This window comes from Grammomys surdaster, unplaced genomic scaffold (assembly GCF_004785775.1).
Source record: "Grammomys surdaster isolate TR1022 unplaced genomic scaffold, NIH_TR_1.0 185, whole genome shotgun sequence".
Classification (NCBI taxonomy): Eukaryota; Metazoa; Chordata; class Mammalia; order Rodentia; family Muridae; genus Grammomys; species Grammomys surdaster.
The window spans coordinates 5,341,815-5,361,245 of NW_021604630.1; the positions used below are offsets into that span (position 1 = coordinate 5,341,815).

Genomic DNA, 19,431 nt, shown 5'->3' on the forward strand with positions numbered 1-19,431 from the left:
TAGTGAATAGAAGTGCCGGGTGCCATGAAGAGGAAAAATGAGTTGTTTTTTTCCTTTACATTCTGAGATGAAGATACAATGAGATCTTAATTCCATGCTTTCCTCATGTCAAAGTTTATGCTTCTGTGTGCGTGTCTGCACATGCGTGCATGCATGCATGCACACTCAGGCATGCATGTGTGTGTATGTCACTGTGTCATAAAACATAATAACAAAACCAGGTCTTAAAAGTAACTCCTTTGAAAATACATCTTGAATCCTCAGTCTATGATGCAGCCAAGAAGGCTGTGTGTTGGCTCAGAGGCACAAAATGGCTGTCCTTGCCACTGCAGAGGATGCACAGAGAGGACCGAACTTCTTTGACCTTCCTCCATTCTCTCTTCTCTCACCTTTAGGCAGCTGGCACTTCTTATTTGTTAGAAGCACACTGGAGTTGAATTTGTTAGGAAGACAGTTTTAGATCACTTTTCTTAAGGTGGATCTTAAAACATCTAAGCTTACATCAAAACACATCTTAGGTAACAAGATGGCTGCTTTGCTTTTGTCGTCTGAAGACATTATTACTTTTCCCCAGTGTGGAAAAGACAGATTAGAATTAAGCAGGGTAGCCCTATAGGCAGGATGGAGGAAAGGAGGCAGGATGGAAAAGGGAGGCTGTGGCTGTTTATTCAACTTTGTTAAATGGAATTTTATTTGACGGATGCACTGTATTGCCTGGCCATAATCAGGTGTTAGCAGACACATAGATTTGCTCTGGAAGCTTGTATTCTTGCCAAGCCTTTTAGAATTTAAGTGTTCTATGGCAAAGAACTTCCCAGAGAGATGTAAATGGGACAAAAGACATAACCATGCCCCTGCAGCAACTCCCCTTCCTGGTGAAGAGCCAAGCTTTAGCTGAGCGCATATTTGTTATCATTTCTTGAAGATGAAATAAATACAACAGTTGTCACAAGTGTGTCCTAAATACGATAAACATTTCATTATAGTGATAGTTGAAACAAATTCTAAGATGGGCAGTATCTGCCTAAATGCTCTGTGGAAAATTCTATGCTAATTTTGATAAACACAAGCTCTATTAAAAATGCCAAAAATGTACATCACAGGAAAGACAGCCTTTCAACTGCTATTGCTGAGAAACTCAGATATTCACATCAAGAAGGGTGAGATTATCCCTATTCTCCACCCTACACAAAATCAATCCTAGGACAGGCAAGTTAGCTTAGTGGATAAAGTTGTTCATTATCAAGCCTGATGACCTGAATTTGACCTCCAGACCCCACATGGTGGAAGAAGAGAATCAACTCCAATAGAGTCCTCTGATGTTCCCACACACACAGTAGCACACAGGTGACAAAGCCTATACTAGCCTCCTATTGTCACCGAATAAAGAGTGTAATGAAACATCAACTCCAAATGTACTAAAGAGTTTAGTGTAAGACTTGAAATTTAGAAACTGTTACATGGGTAAGTAGAAGAAGCATTTCAATACAGGGGTCTAAGCCAAGATTTCCTGAACAGGACAGCAATCACTTAGAAACAATGTTAACAATTACGGCTTAAATCTCATAAAATTAAAAGCCTTCTGTACAGTGAAGGGAAGTGACAGGCTCTGGATGTGAGACCATCTTTGCTAGCTATATACTTGACAGAAGGCATCTAGACTATTCAAAGAACTCAAAAACCTAAGCAAGAAGAAAAAAATCAAACAATTCAATCAATAAACGGGCTAAATAAGTGAACTAATAAATCTTAAGAGATGAAATACAAACAGCCAATAAACATATAAAACCATGTTCAACCTCACTCGTCACCTAGAAAGGAAAATTAAAAACATGTTGCAGTCTCACATCACCCAAGTCATTATGACAGTCATTAAGAAAATAAATAACAAGAAATTCTGCAAGCATGTAAACAAAGAGAATTCTTGCCTTCTGTTGGTGGGAGTAGAATCTAGACCAGCCACTATCAGAATCAATATAGAGCAGTATTTCTTAAAACAAACAAACAAACAAACAAACAAACACTAACAATAGATATACCATTGCCCAGCTATATGGCTTTTGGGTATCACTCAAAGGGTTCTAAGTCAGTTTTTCCCAGTGATACTTAAACATCAATATTTCTTGCAGTACTGTTCACTATAGCTGACTTTTAGGATCAACCTAGGTATCCAATATGAAGGATGAAAAATGTGGCATGTATACACAATGGACTTTTTTCCCTTTTAGCTGTAAGAAATAAAGTGATGTTTGCAGAAAAATAGATGCAATTGGTGATTATTTTACGTGAATTAAGTCAGTCTCAGACCAATGCTGTGCTCATTTTCACTTATGTATTCTATGTTTTGTATAGATGAATAATGTCATGTGTGCACGGATGGCGTGAAAATACATGGTAAATTGCTGAGAGTAACAAAAGGCCCTTGATGGCTGCTGTTAGCTGTCAACTTGACTGAACCTAGAATCCCTTTGGAAGAGAGATACAATGAGAGGCTGTTCAGATCAGGTTGCTCTTAGTCTTATCAATGGGGGAGGATTGATTTTGGCAGACTCACCTACTGTGACTGTCACTACCCTCAAGGCAGAAGATCGTGGACCATGTAAGAGTGGAGAGAATGATCTGGTCACTATCATCCAGGCACATGTTAACTTTTCTCTTATGCTGAATCGGATGTAATGTCTGTTTTAAGGTCCAGACACTCTGATTTCTCCACCATGGTATATTCTACCAGAAATGATGAGCTAAAAATCCCCTTTCCTCATACATTGCTTTTGTTAGGATATTATTTTTTTGTCACAGCAACAGAAAATAAACTGAGAAGGTCTAGTGGAAGGAAGTAGGTGGAGGTATGAGATATGGAAGCTGAGGGGACTCTGGAGGCTCATGACATGTTCAACATATACCATAGATTTTTATGAAGATGTCCTTGTGATAAACAGTTCTATGTACATTGAATATATACAGCAAAAATTGCACAAATGTTGATAATAGCTAACGTCTATTATCATGAATTTGTGAATATTTCCCAGCACTGTATATATTTATTTAACAGCTTAGACCACATACTTAAAATTAGAAACTAAACTGCTAATTAGCAAAAACCAGAATGTCATTGTTTAATTTTTAGTTTTATGGTATATTAATAATCTTGGACATGTTACAAATCAAATATTTTTCTATAGATGTGGGGGGGGACTACTAATGAGGGTTATAGAAAATAATCAAACAATGTAGACAGTATTTTTTGGCTCATATCACTTTAGCCATGAAGTGTTTTAAAGACTCAAACAGTGAATAGTTGAAGCTTTTTAAAAATGGAACGGTTTAAACAGGTTAGTAACTACTAATGAATCTCACATACAAAGCCATAAAAATATACACTAAATGATTTAAGGTTTTAAAGTGATACTGATCATTCTGTGTGGAAAGTTCTGAATGTATTACATACCATGATGAAAATATAGAACATGAGTACCTAACAAGAAAGGAGATAGACAGACAGACAGACAGACAGACAGATGAATAGATGGATGAATGAAAGAAAGAAAACAAGGAAAATAATATACAAAAGTAGATGATTATATTCTGAATAAAGAAGTCTCTTTGCAGAATAACTTAAAGTTATGTTTTACTCTATTGACAATTTTAAGAAGTTATCTGTTCCAGGTGGAGGATGTATGTCTCAGAAACCCAGAAGGGAGGTGTGGTCTCTGCTACTCATGACAGCTCCCACATCCATCTTCCAATAACAAAGTGATACCAAGAACTACTTGAAAATCTTCTTTATCTTCAGTAATTGGAGAGATAAAGGTCACAAGTGTAAAAAGATTTAATGAGTGAGGTTCAAAGGTATATCTACTGAGAAACATTTCCTTAAAGCAAAGTTAAAGTCTTATTCACTTAGGCATTCTTGTGAATAATGCAGTAAGGATACTTGGACTCCATAGGGAGAGACCAGAATTTTCCCTAGGCCTAGGAAGGGTGGATGGCCAACAGGAATAAATAGTGAATTAGAAGCCATGATTAAAGTGTTCTTAGGACTTCTCTTGCAATGTATATCTATCCAAACATTTAAATTGCTATAAAATCTGGTTGTATTAATGGTAATGAAAATAGATTGTTTAAAAATACTGGAAATAAATTCTTTAGAAAAATGTCTGTCTTGCTGGTGCATGTATAAGTGTGATTGCTGTTCAGAAGAAACTCCAAGCTGGTTGAGGGCCAACTCTGATGGCAATGACTGAGTGTAATCAATAGTAGATTATCTGCAGGAGCCAGGAGACTGGATGTTCTCTATAGACTCTTAAAATCCTCTAAGACTCCAGTTTGCTCTGCGTTTAACACCTGGCTGAGTTACTAACCATAACCTCATTAGAATCGTTGGCACATTTTGGACAACTGTTTAGTATATGTAGTAATCCCAACACCTTTCCAGTTAGTTATTCATCCTTTGTTCTTGAGTCCCAGATGAGGATTGTGCATTGTCTCTAATAAGGGATTCTCCTTTGTGGGCTGGAAGGAAGAGCAAATGAGAGCACAAAATAACAATTGTAGGATGAGGATTAATGCTCCACTGGAACACTTCACTAAATTCCACAAATGTCTGTCTGTCTGTCTGTCTGTGCCCCTTTGGGAGGCTAAGATTAAGGATGTCCCTCCCAATGAATTATGTTTCTTACAAGACAGGAAGGAAAGGAGGTTTGGGAATATAGGTTGTCATGAGTCACTTACTGGCTTATGTTTAAGTTTCGGGTCCTTGTATCTCTTCTATTGGTAAACATGAGTTTTCTAGTTCAGTGTCTTACAACCTAGTTACTGAGAAAATGCTCTGCATAATGGACTTAATGACCCAGGACAGGAATAGCATGGATCTGGAATGAGGTGTGTCAGGAGAGCTACGCTATTTATATATGAGCAAAGCCATCACAGTCTGTCCTGCATTATCCTTGCTTCTATTAATAAGCCATACTCCTCAGAGTACCTAATTTAAGATGTATCTTCCATGATTAAAAGAACTGCAAATAGAAAAGATGTTGAATGACCTCTGCCCTAATAACCCTCTATTAGACTAGGTGTCCTGATAGAATATGACTGCCAGGTGCTAGATGATTTATCATCGTTCTTTCCTACCTCCTAACTTCAGTAGATTTGGGCAATTTTTACACCGCTCTTTATACACCAAAGATCTCTCTGTGCTGTGATTTGTGCCCGTTCCTTTCTTGACCAGGTATCTCTGTCTTTCGCCCTTAAATGTCATCCATTCATGAAGGTTTGCGAAATGTTCTATAAAAACATCTTCTCTAACACTTGTATCACATTTGCATTCATTTTCTAAACTATCATTATACTTAGACGGTTTCATAATTAGTAGATGGTGTTTTTGTTGTGTATGAATTTAATCTCTACCTCTTCTTGAGAGACAATTATCTCATCTCGTCTGCAAAGGAGACATAGTAACATAGCTTTGGTTCTAAGTAGTTGTGGGTACTGTCCCATGTTTCTTCCAAAGGACCTTCTACTGATACTGGTGTTTAGAAAGCTGTTATGGTTTAAGTGAGAAACGTTTCTCCAGGGCTCTTGTATTAGAATACTTGTTTCCCAGTGTTAGGCATTGTCTGGAGAAGTTATGAAGCTTGTCAAAACAGATATATCACTGAGGGCAAGCTTTGAGAGTTATAGCCTTGTCCCATTTCTCATCCCTCTCTTTGCTACCTGGAAATATAATCAGCCAGCTTCCTGCTTCCGCTGCCATAAACTGTGGGTCCTGCCATGATAGACACTTTCCGTTTGGAATCAAAAGCCAAAATAATTTCTTTTTCCTTGAGGTTGTGGCAACTTATCACAGTGATAGAAAAGTAACTAATATAATTGTAATTTTCACAGTATAAAAAGAACAACCATAACAAAAGACTGACCTGAAATGCACAAGGAGTATTGTCCACACAGTAAACTCTCAGGTTGTAGTCCAAGGAGTTACAAGACATGCAGCCAAACACAGCCACCTTGAGCTGCTTTACTGCACAGTCTGTGATTGGCTCTCCTGTGAGGGCATATGTTCCAAAGCTATCAAGCAACACATGACAGGCAAAGGGATCCAGGAGACAGTAACAGGATGTGGACTCATCCTCCACTGACATCACTTCCTATTAGAGAAAGATGTGTTAAACTTCTCTCAGTTTGGAAACATCATCACGCCTAACACTTTACATAGATATAAATAAACAGACTCTCCCAGAATATTTTACTGTCTTAAATATCAATGTTAGATGGTTGTTTTCTATTAAGATAATAGCTGGAGGCAAGAATCCATGAAACGGGTTATGTACAGTGTTGTGTCCGTTTTAATAGTGATGATAACAAAGATTGCTTTGAAATTTCCATTTCTAGTTAATTGCTCAATACCAGATTTTAAGAAGTTGAACATTAACCTCAATAAGCAAACTTATATTATTATTACTTTTTCCCCCAAGATCTATTTCTGAAAACCTAAAATACCCTTAAGTTGATGTTTCTTTTCGCTCCAATACTTTATCCTCTTGCATTTTGCCACAATCATTCACAAGGGACCATTACATAAGTGATTTGGATAAGATGTCCTAGAATATTTCACCCTCTCTGATAAGAACTTCAGCTTGTGTGACCGGCTTGGTGGAGCATAAATCTAACACCATCTGGTTAGACAAGATTGTACAAAAAAACTGAGAAATGAAGTGATAGGAAAATAAAAAAAACCTCAAGGCCAAACAAAACACAAGGGGGAGAAGACTACATGACCCCTCTATGAACTTCATAGCCCAAAACATTCTCCTGTCACAGTGCCAGGACCCAATACATAACAGGATATGTTCTAGAACAAAGAACATCGACTGGTCTCAAGATACAGCTGGACTCGGCAAACGTAATCCTCTGACACAACTGTGTATTTTCTCCTAGAGAAACATGATTTTCCTTGGACTTCTTTTACCTGAAGTACTTCCTAGGAGGCAAGATACCAGGGCTAGCACATGCAGGTTACTGGGTTCGAATAAGATAATTCACCTGATGTCATGCAAACTGACTTCAGTTGGACATAAAGAATTCCCCCATTGGACAGGCAAATCACCGCTTTCACTGAAAACAGTAATTGTGCTGAAGCCTTTCTTGGCTTTGACTGTCTCTTTGGCTGTTAGCCTCCTATTATATATTTGCATTCCTTTTTCTTGCCTCTCTAAGATTGAGATGTATCTCCTTACATGTACTTATTTATACAGGAAAGCAGTGGGTGATAATCTTCCATGTATTTGCGAATGCTTTAAACATATATTAGGCACATACTGTGATCCTGGATACTTATAAACGTAGCCTGTCTTCCTTAAGCTAAATCTTCATTGACACAGAGTAATGTTAGTTCAGAAAAGGACATGGCTTAGGAGGAAGTCTGGAAACTCAACAAGCGAGAACATAGTCTATGTGTCTCTGTGGGTAATTACTACTGGGTTCTCAGACCATACAGCTCTGGATTATATTTCTCCTCTGTTTTCCATTATTACTTGAAAAGGCTAGCAAATACCTAGAGGATTGTATAAAATGAATTCCATAACTGCTTGGCAACTAGCAAATGTTCAACAGCTTCGCAGCTGATCTGCTGTAATAAGAATGGTTAAGGTTAAATCTAAACCATCCACAGAACCCAAATCCCATTTAAAGCATAACACACATGCAGCATCTCACCTCCCACTTCCCCTGCTGGGTCCTCTTCTTCAAGTGGATGTTCCAGTGCTCTGAACTGACATCTGCACAGTGAGGGATGGTCAGCGCAAAGGGGGTTGTGACAAGCATATCTGGAGGCCCACAGGTGACTTCAGGACTCAGGAGGACCTCAGATCCATCTGACTGCAGGCTTCAGAGATGAGAAAGGATATGACAGAGAAGCATGTGAAAGATGAGGTACTTCGAATGAGAACTTAGATGGGGATAGTCTACAAGCATGGTGACATCCCTTTGTAGAATGACTTGAAGAACAGGGCTTAACTTTAAACTACCCAGGCACAAAGGTTGACTTATGGTTAGGCTTTAACTAGCTTCATCAGCAAAAATTGACAACCAGTCTTTTGGAAACAAGGAGAGAATTAAAGAGCCCTAAAATGCATCTACAGAGCCTAGCCCAGCTATCAAATGATCATTCTCGTTAACATCGTCCTATCAATGAAAAATCCCAAGAATCTGATAACACTCGGTTGCCTCGATTTCAGATCCCTTTCCCCAAACAATATATCCAGTACTATTTTAGTGCTACTAAATGATTAAACAAGTTATTATGCAAGAAAACACTATCTTGGGTATACACAAATTAGACACGATGATTTTGTTTTTTTTTAAAAAAAAAACACTTATATCTGCAATGTGCAAACATATCAGTTCCATAATATTTTACACTGACTGATCAGTAGAAAGCTATAAATGAACATAATCATCTACATGAGATCTAATTTTCAAATCTGAATTTAAAGCCATTTCACCCAACTCGGGAGTTCAGGGTTTCCTGTGCTGTAATTATTCACAACAAAACTGCCATTGTAAAATCTGTAAACACGAGTGAAATTTCAGTGAAAGAGCCATACCTGATTGGCCCTCTCTATTTCATTATATAGCTCCCTTCACCCATATTGGGAATGGAACACAGGCCGCTGAGCCATACTCCAACTCTTGGCTTTATTCAGCTCTCCCCACAGGCAAGAAGGAGATGAAGTTTACATAAGAACAAAGAGTGAAAATAACCTAACAGGAAGTTAATTTCTCCCAACTGCCTGAGTGTTTCGGAAAAAGCATTTGATCTCTTACTTGCTTTGTGCTTTTTCACTTGCAAGAAATATAATGATATGATCAATGAAGTCACTGCAGACTCACAGATGAACAGTGCATGATGAGATCTAGGTCAGTTAGATGTTACCAAATCTTCCACTCTCTCTAATCAGGAAGACATTTAAATGTGTCATTCTGGATCTTGACAGCAAGCTCTTAGCAGCATAAAGTGGAAATTCAGTACTCAAAGATGAAACTCATTTTATGGTCTTAGGTAGGAGAAGCGTTATTTAGGGATTCACCTAAATACTATTAGTTTCTGAATCACATGTTTTGACATTCCCTGGGCTACCCTGAGTCCTTCATGGCCACACTTGAGCTCATAGTCTCTAGTTTCCTACTGGACTAAACCCAGGGAGCCCAGGATTCCCCCACATCTACTGCATCCCAGACAGAGCTGAACGTTATCACCTGGTCATCTTCCATCCTTATAAAGCACTAGTCATCTTTCCAAAAGTTTATTTTCTTAAAATGCCTGAATTTTACAGTTCTTCATCTGGAAGCAAAGGATATGTTAAGCTGAAAGGACACCATGCCTTTATGGTTGAGCAGCAAGTAAGGTTGCAATGCTGTGTTAGCAGTAGCAAATAGTCTTTGGAAAGCCTAGCATGATATACTGAAGGTTTGAGAAACTGCTGAAAGTCAAGAGCATATTCTCAGGATGTAGTGGTGGCCTGTGTATGTATGGCTGCGAGTGACTTATAGAGAGGGTCAAACACTTTTCTTTCAATTGTCACCTACATTCATCATAGACAAGAGAAGCAGGGATGCCTACTAGTGACCATTGACAAGCTCCTCTAAGAGACCTAATTGCTTTTGGAGAATCATTCCCCTCGTTGAACATATTGTTGAAACATAAGGAAATTTGGAGAATTATTTAATGCCAAATGAACTGAGATCAGCTAATTAGAGGAACTCGCACACTCACTGAGCATACCAAGACTCCTCTAAGTCATACAGGGAAGTAGGATCAGCACTCACAGCCATAGTATGCTGGGTATTAGAGTGCCAGGGCTGTGTGATAAGTGGCCATTGGGTCCCAACATAAGTGTCAAGTCAACAAACCCAAGTTGATATGTAATCCTCCTTCTCTGAAAAACATATCTGTGGACACTAATATCTCTAGAGTGATGGAACAAAACTTACTGTCTTAATTTTTATTTCCATCAATAATAGTAATTTGCCTTTTTGTGACCTTTTCTATCCTTGGCCATCAGAGAGATTTACAAATATTAATTAAAACCCTTTATTCACTTGGGAAGATATGCAATTATTATATATAGTCACAGAGATGTCAGTCAACAGGCTGTCAGATAAACCACCCTGACTCTTTGACTCACAACTCCTGTGTTCTCTGACCAGATGGTATCTTGATTCTCTGTTACCATCAAGAGATTTCTTGCCACGTTGTTGGCTCTTGTGACATCCCAAGGAAAGACGAGGATGAAGAATATGACCCAGGTAGAGTCACAGATAACAATTCAGGACATTTAAGGACAAGACAGGAGAAAAGCCTTTACTTGAGTGTGGACAGAGACAAAGCTCTGTAAGAAAAGCTTGGATGGTATTTGCATTTTCTCACATTATATAATATATGACAAGGGAGGATTCATGTCCCTGCTAGAAGAAAAGCCAACACACTTTTTTTTTCTAAAATTGCTGTGAGCTAATAATAACTGCATCTATTAACAGCAGTGACTTCAGAACCATAGTATGAACTAGTTCACCTCATCACATAACCTAGTATGCTTCCCAATCGAAAGCCTTGTTGCCTGGGACCTTTGTTACACATCTATGACATTGTTGTCATAGATGCGTATACATACATTTGGAGGAATATACATATATGCCTATAATTTAGATCTTCCATATGTTAAGATAATTTGAGATCCGGGTCTTACCTCTAGAAGAACTTTGTGATCTGAGTTAGCATATTTATTCTGTAATGTGTCTATGTGTCAATCAATAGATCATTCTTTAACAAAAGTCTCCCTGCCTTAGGATTGCACACTATTGGGATTTTAGGAACTCTGGTTGCAGGGCTGGTCTTCCTGCTTGGTCCTTGCCTTCTAGTCTGCTCTCAATTCAGGCACATGCCAGTTTGCTCTAGACTCGAGGAATTGGGACTATTTTTGCTGCTCTTCAGTGCTAGATATGTCCTCCAGACAGCCATTGGTCTCCCTGTCCTGTTCAGGGCTTTGTGCAAATGACATCCACTAATAAGGCACTCCTTGCTCATGCCCTGGTAATTGGAACATTCCCTACACCAAGAGCTGACCTTTGCCTTTCTTTTGCTCAGTGTGTCTAATGGACTATCCTATTTGCTCATTTCTTCTCACGTCACCCCTACGTGTACACTCCACTAGGCAAGAGATTTCAAAGTTTTGTTCATTGCTGCATTCTTAGTGTCCAAACATGCTGATGGTAAACACTCAAAACATTTGTTGAAAAGAATACAGAAGCCAGTTTGAAGGGGCTCCCACTGATCAAACTACAGTATTTTGAGAGTCAAAATAAGTAAAAGTACAAAGTATAAGAATACATGATGGCATATAAAACATACAGGAGCTACTGATAAAAATTAGTGAATAAGGAAAACTTAAAACCAACCAAATACTAAGGAATAAACAGAAAACCATCACAACAGTCAAAGCGATTCTTGAGTTAACCTAGAATTAGAAGTGATATAAATCTAGTAGGGGAAGAATCTAGTGAGGAATTCTAAAGAACTACTTAGTTTCAAAGTACTCACCACAAGACTTGCTAATTCCAAAGGCTACTATTGTTTCACATGGGTAATTTGCCATATACAACTTGACACATGTTCCCAACCTTAATACTGACAATAGTTAAAGGAATAGACAAAGCACACCCGGAGACACCACACAATGGTGAGAACTCAACATCTCCTCCTGTGCATTCCCAACTTATCCCTCACAACTTATACCTCATCGTTGGGAAATATGAGAGGAACTCAGCTTGCTGGAAAGGGTACAACATAGTCCCTCTGCAGGTTTGATTGTCACTGTCATAAAATTCAAAGACAGAATGGTTTCAGATTCAAATAGACTAAAGACAGATGTCGATCAAATGCAATGAACTAGCTTGTGGTTTTCATTTGCCACAAAGAACTTTGTTCATTAGGTAATAGTATTTTATCAATGGTAAAGGTCTGAGTGTGATACTTATAAACCTTTAGTTCATGTGTACATGTCTGCATTTTACTCGCATGTGTAAATGCACGGGCAGAGAATACAGCGAAGGTAATACACATCAGCCCTTACAAACTTCATCACAGGAGACAGAAATTCTGTTACTAGTCTCCAAGTTTTCATTAAGCTGGAAAATGTATTCGATGAATGAATGAATGAATGAATGAATGAATGAATGAATGAATGAAAGAAATAGAATAGGAGACTCCGGGAGAAATTTTTTCAGAATTCTGTTGCATGAAACATAAGCTGGAGGGAGACAGGAGCATTGCAGGTAGTGTGGTCTGCCCCTTGGAATAAGTAGCATCCTCCTCGTCTATCTGGGCTCCATTGCCAACATTGCTAACCTTGACATGGCTGGTGTCCTGCTTAGGCATTGTGCCTTTTAACTCAACAGTTGCTGATCTGGTACTAAACTTGTAAAAGGTCATTTTCTTCAGGATCAGCCTGCCAGTTTCAGGGTCTGAGACTCGGTTCTCATTGCTGCTGTCTGCCCTGCTGTGCTTGGTAATCACCATCCCTGTCTTCTTCCTGATGACCTAGATCATACACTAAGGGGATTTTATTCCCTCACTTTTATGCACAGTATCACTCTAGAATCCAGACAGGAGAGTAATTATAGTTTTAGTATGTCAGAGCCTTAGTCAATACATAATTATATCATATTTTAATGGAACAGACATAAAAGATAGATATCAACTGTAGTTCTAAAACCAGACGCCTCAGAACAAAGCTACTTCTAACCTAGAATTTTTAACCGAGGAGATATACTGTTCACATTACTTTTATAATTTTTTTCCTATCCATTAAAAACACATGTTTTGACCTTGGGTACTAAACGTTTCAAGTTTTTTGTTGTTGTTGTTATCTTCCCTTGCCCACAAATTCCAAAGCGATTCACAGGAGAGTAACATCCTAGACTCTGCAGGTGAGCAGGGTGTTTCTCACTAGTTAATTTCAAATCATGAACTCACTCATGCAAACTTCTTTCTTACAATTCTTATGCAAGTTGCAAAAAAACCAAAAAAAAAAACAAAACAAAAACAAAACCCAAACACCTGGAAAGACACCAGAGGTGGCAAGGAGCTGAAGAGAGAAGGAAGTGGGCACATTGCCTATTCGTTACAAAAGACTGCACTTTTTATCTCCATGAGGTTCTAAAGCAGGAACGTGGCTCAGAATTTCTTGGGCAGCATAGTGCATTCTGTATTCCTGGCTGCCTCCAATACAGGTCTGTTCTGTGCTTGTGGAATAGGGACAGGGACTCCTACTTCTTTACTTACAACGTGTCCTTGGCACTAGCATTTGAAAATCGTGTTGTTCTTAAGAAAATATTCAAAGAATCTTGCATATAAGAGGGACTTGGCCATTTCCGATTCTTCTAATGAGAATTCGCTGTTTAGGTCTGCACTCAAGTTTTTAATTGGATTGTTGGTTTGCTGATATCTAGTTTCTTGAGCTCTTTATATATTTAACTTGGGGTTTTAGTTCCCCTTCTACTAGTGGGAGAAGAGTGCCTCTGACCTTTTGCCCACTAGTGGGACCTTTTACTTCCTACTGGGTGGCCTCATTATCCAGCTTTGATATGAGGGTTTATGCCTAGCCTTATTACAGCTTGTCATGGTAAGTGTGGTTGAAATCACTGGGAGGCCTGCTCTTTTCTAAAGGGAAATGGAGACAGAGGAGAGAGGGGTGGGGCTGGGAGTGGAGGGAGAGAAGTCTGTGGTTGGGATGTAGTGTATGAAAAAAATAATATGATCAAGTAATTTAAAAAAAATAAAAGAGGGATTTGGGCCTTGGATAAATACAGGGCAGCCTCCCAAAATGGAGTTCCGGTGCTGGTCAAGCTTGATGCTTAGTGTTAAGGCCTTCCAAGCTGCTGCATTGAAGAATGTCTAACAGCAGCTGATTTCGCTTTACATCTTCAGTCTGTAAGCAGCATCCATTCCTTAGCCAGGATGGCAGGTTGGAGGTTGATTAGCAAGGACTGCGTAATAAAGCCACAGTGCATCAAGCCATTTGTATTCCATTAGTTGGGAAGCACAGATTGAGAACACCGCATTAAAACGGCCCCACCCCCAGGCACAATTCATGAGGGACCAAAGTGCATCTCTACCGTTCAAGGGTTTAAAGATTTGGGTCACCCACATCGTATTATCTAAAAGAGCACAAAGGGGCAATGTGGAGGGGAGGAGAGTGAGATGCACACTGGAACCGGAGTATCTGAGCGTGTGGAAATGGAGCAACGCCATACTGAGAGAGATTAAACTGTTTGCATATGTTAAATGGCTTTCGTTTACACACACATTCGTGGGGGTGTTTACCAATTAATATACTAAAGGAAGCACAAATCATGTGCAAATCACCAGTTCCTAGACACAATTTAAGGCTCATCTTTCATGCAGTGTTGGGCTTTTTAGAAGTGAAATGATGCCTTGCTGTGAAAGAGTAGGTGGGGGAGAGGGAGAGGAGCGGATCTATGCATCATGCCGCAGTGACAGTTTTTAATATCTAGTAAGTTGTTTATTCATTTACATTTTGAATGGGGAAACAGCTTTCTCTGGAGGAAATTCGAATCTTATTTCATTTTAGTCAGGGAAGACCTAGGGAGAAATCAGACCCAGTGTCTTCATTGCTTAGCTCCAGGGATGCTTCTGGGTCGAAGGATGAGACAAGCCAATGTCACATGTCAACTTTTTGAGGTAGAATTGAGAAGGGAACCTAGTACCTTATTAGTGCCTATTTTGTGTGCGTTCATGTGTGTGTGAGTGTGTATGTGGCTGTGGGTGAGTGTGTATATGAGTCTATGTGTGTGAACGTGCATGATTGTGCACGTATGAGTGTGTGTATGAATATATACTATGCTGAGTGCATGTGTATGAATATATGAGTGTGTTTAAGAATGTATGAGTGTATGAGGGTGTGTGTGAGTATGTGTTTATAAGCGTATGACTATATGAGTGTATCTATCAATGTGTTTGTGTGTATGAGTGTGAGAGTGTGCATATGTGTGTGTATGTAAGTGCATGGTTATGTGTGAGCATGAGCCTGTATGGGTGTGTATGTGTTAGTGTGTATGAGTGTGTGAGTTCATGTGTGCTAGTGTTGGGTTTGGGCATCAGGTAGTGGTAGGAAGAAACTGCTCTGCAGGACATGTTTGACATGCCTAGAATTTTATTTTAGGAAACTCTAGTGATTAGCTGCCAGGACCTCATAAATGCCAATCAAGGGCTGAATGGTGAGCTAAGCACTGCATCCCCAAAGCTGGGCTTGTAAGTAAATTCTGGCATGAGAGTTGTTACTCCAGAGGAAGTCTTGGGAAGATAGAACAGTAGGGTGTGTATAGTGATCTCACAGAGGCTTGAGTTTCTGCCCTGTTATTGCTGTAGCACAAACAGCTTTAAATAAGCTTTTCTTACGGGTCTGAATAACAGAGACCCCACTAAGCTAAAAGGATTTCTTGGCCTTATCCAGCTTCAGCATTCTGGTATGTCTTGAGGTAAGGTGCCTCCTTCCCTCTGCTAGGCAGCAGCATGAAATTCTCAGATCTCCCTGACTCTGTCTTTCCTGCCTTCTTAAGACCATTCATTGAGCTCATCTGGATAGTTTGCAGAAGCTCTGCTTCTCAAGGTCTTTAACATTATTCATACCTTTAGAATCCCTTAGCAAAAGGGAAGAACAGGCCCAGGACCTCAGAGCAGCATGGGGCATCCTTTAGGGAGCCATTATGTTTGGAATCCTCTGTTCCTGCTTCTGATCCCATATTATGTCCCAAGTATGGCTTAACTAATCAAGCTTTTGTCCCTTTTCAGAGTTTCAGTGCTGCAGCTGCTGGAAGCAATATTCCACTCTCTAGAGAAGTGCTCTGTGTCTGCATATAACCTCATGGAGACCTGAGAGGGTCTGGTGGCTCAGCTTAAAGACTATCTACAGGGAGTTAGGAGGTGGATGGTTCATGTCTTCCGAGGGCCGTGTGAATCATCTTAGCATCACGGGGAGAGCCTTCCTGAGGGCTGGTGTCTTCTCCTGGCATTTTTATTAGACTATAACTATGTGAAGTGGGAAGGATGATATATATTAAATATCTTAATAGGACAGGTTATTTCTACTTCCAGCATGGGTAATAAAAGAGATGGCCATACAAATAAAAATAATTACGGGACGTGGTGCCTGCTCACAATGTGCAATCAAACCCATAAACCAGTGACTTTCCCCTTATTGCATCAAGGTGTACTTTCTCCTCCGCTCTATTAACAGCATTCAAAAACCACTGTTATCTTGTCAATGGCATCTTTAATTAAAGACTCCCCTGGACCACTCTAATCACTTCCCATTGTGAGCTCACTTGGGCTTCCAATGCACTTTGATTAAAATGATGGCAATTTGTATTGAGTTGTGCTTGTGGGCTGAGGGGGTGTGAGGTAGCAAAGAAAGCAGGGTTTGGTTTGAGGTGGAAATCTTTTCTGCAAAAAAAAAAAAGAATCAAATCTTAAATCGACAATCGATGTATGAAGTTTTTTGTTTCTTTTCTTTCTTTCTTTTTTTTTTACCTTTTTCTGTATTTCATTTTGGCATTATACTGCAACATAAATGACTTTGTGAAGAAATCATCTTGATTTTTACTGGGGAAAGAAGTATAATCTTCCACTAAAGGTGCATTAACCCCTCTAGGCCATTAAGATACTATTTGATAAATTGCTCCTTTTATTACAGCGCATGGCAAGGTAGCCTGTAAGAACGAATGCAGCTCCCAAATGGCAGCAATTTACTCCCCTGGCACTAGCCGAGTCCTGCTCTGTTGTGTTACTTAGGAATCACCTTTCCCCAGCAGTTCCTTAGCCTTGTTGTAGAGTTAATTAATGGCAAATCTCTCAGAAGGGATAGGGACATGCCATCAATTTGATGCACCCAGTAAAACTGTTCTAAAACTCACTTAAAGCAACACAGTGAAATCCAAATCCTGGACTGAGCCCTGAGCTAAGAGGAAAAAGGACAGTTGCACATTATCACAAGCAAGCAAGGAACGCCTGGGAGTGGATGGGGATATAGCATCTTCAAGGTGACCTGACACTTGTCCTGCCAGGCTAGGCAGTCATTTTCTAACTCGAGTTCCAGCTCACTGGGATTCCACTGTTTGGGATCATACAGTAGACTCTTAATGTATAATCAACAGATAGGAGAATGATTGTAAATGGTGGTAAACACAAAAGCTTTGGAGGAAGTTTGCTCTTTTTTAATCAGGATCTTGAGAGTAGACCATTAATATTTTCACTGAAAATGAAGGATTTGCTTTTAAGCCCAAAATTATGATAGCATTATGGAAACAATGAAAACCTCCAGAGAATATCTGTTGTTGATATAATTAAAATAAAATAGGACCAGAGGAGGAGGAGGCGGTTTAGTCAGTGAAACTCTTACTGAGGACTCATGAGGACTTGAGTTCAGGTCCACATCACCCATATGGAAAAACTAGGTATGATGGCATGAATCTGTAATCTCAAAGCTAAAGAAACAGAGACAGGATGGTGCTTGGATGTTGCAGGCCAGCCAGTGTAGCAGAATTAATTAACTCTGGGTTCAGTGAGAGACGCTGTTTCAAAAAACCAAACAAAATACAAAAAAGCCAAAAACAACAAGACAAACAAACAAAAAAACCAAGACAGTGAGCAATTGAGAAAGATAGTAAATACTGATATCTGGCCTCCATATGCAGAGAGATATCTATGTGTATATATACACTCATACACAGGAACATGTATATACATATGAAGTCTACAATACACAAAAATCAAGACTGGGTCTTCCTGAAATTACTGGGATGTAATTACAGCTGCTATTGACGTTAAGGCAAGAAGATCTAATGTCAAAATATGGTTGGTCTATGGAATAAGTTTAAGGCCAATCTAGATAATTAGTGAGATCTTATCTCAAAATGAAAACTAAAAAGAAGACTTGAGATGATGCTCAGTGGTTAGAGCACTTTGCTAGCATGTTCTAGCCTCTAGCTTTGAACCCTATCATATAATGAGTAAGTGAATTAGTGAATAAGTAAAGGGTATTTAATGGTTTTCACTGGAATTCTTGTACAGGATGTTATCGTATTATCTTTATCCAAATCTCAAAACAGTTAACAACATGTCAATTTTCAGGACTGGAGAAAAAGAATGATTTGTTCAAAATTATCATGGCTCTTGATGAGGCCAACTGGAGACCAGGAAGTGTGCACTTCTGTGCTCCCCCAGTCTGCCGTCCCATCTCACTTCTGACAACGCTTTACTTTTCAGGCAGTGTCAATGCCTAAGTGGGCAATAGAATCTTGACAAGTGCTGCGTGTCAGCAGTACATTTCAAGGAGCTCCAAAGTGGCAGGTAGACTCTTATCAAGAAAGGCCGACTATTTCACCTTGAAGAAAGCAGGGGAGCAGATTCTATGTTCCACAGCCTCACCTCAGACTTGTAAGTCAGAATACTGTCGTACCCTCTTGCCTGAGGATGAACCAAGATTTCACTGTCCTAGGCTCTTCGTCTACTTCCCCTCATTATGTTTCTCATGCTGTTCATTTACTTCTACTCTCTTCTTGATGGATTCCCCCATCCCCCCTCTCTCACATTTTTCTCATTATTTTATACATTAGAGAGCTATATTTATTCCCTGGAAAGAAATTCAAAGTTGTTCCTAGAGCAACTGTGGCAAGCAACTCTCAAATGACCTTCAGTTGGCAAATCTCTCTCTGCTAATTAATGATCAAGTCCCAAGCCAGGATTCTAGGCAATGTCTTCAACTCTTTCATCTCCCTCAACACACACACACACACACACACACACACACACACACACACACTTCTTCCTTATCTCTTTTACCTCCTCTCCCTTGATCCCAGTATGGAGATCAGTGAATGGATCTCCAAGGTTCATGATTAGAGACAAGCACACTCAACTGTAGAGTGGCTATAATTTATCATCCAAACTGGCACTTCTTGGAGGGAGGAAAAAAAGGACTCTACCAATAATCCCACACGTAGGGTACTTTTATGATGCAGGCTTGCCCTTTGGTAGTGGGCATGAGGCAGTCCATAAATAACGCCTCTGAAAGTGACCCTTGCCTGGTCTCCCAATCTGAAGCCTCATCAATCCTTACCATTAAATCAGTTTTATCCTTCCTCCCTTGCTCCCACGGGGAACAGGCAACACCACTGGAGGCAGAACTCACACTTCTGTCTCCTTCCTCATCCCTCCTCCTTTAGGATTTTTTTCTGCTTGGTTTCCTTATTAAGATGCATGACGATAATGCCTACCTCTGTACATATCTGTACATATGCCTTAAACAGCACGATGGTAGGTTTTCATTGCCAACTTGACTGGATTAAGAAGCACCTAGG

The 19,431-nt window shown here is 39.6% G+C and overlaps 1 protein-coding gene across 6 annotated transcripts in view; it reads right to left on the reverse strand.

Moving 5' to 3' along the window:
* The window catches only part of Unc5d (unc-5 netrin receptor D), a 514,815-nt gene that overhangs the window by 33,156 nt on the left and 462,228 nt on the right, over positions 1 to 19,431 (reverse strand). For all 6 annotated transcript variants that reach the window (XM_028768243.1, XM_028768246.1, XM_028768247.1 and 3 more), the window contains 2 exons: positions 7,711 to 7,879; positions 5,916 to 6,143 (listed from right to left, as the gene is read on the reverse strand). In XM_028768243.1, coding sequence (XP_028624076.1) covers positions 5,916 to 6,143; positions 7,711 to 7,879 — 397 coding nt within the window. The remainder of the gene's footprint in view (positions 1 to 5,915; positions 6,144 to 7,710; positions 7,880 to 19,431) is intronic.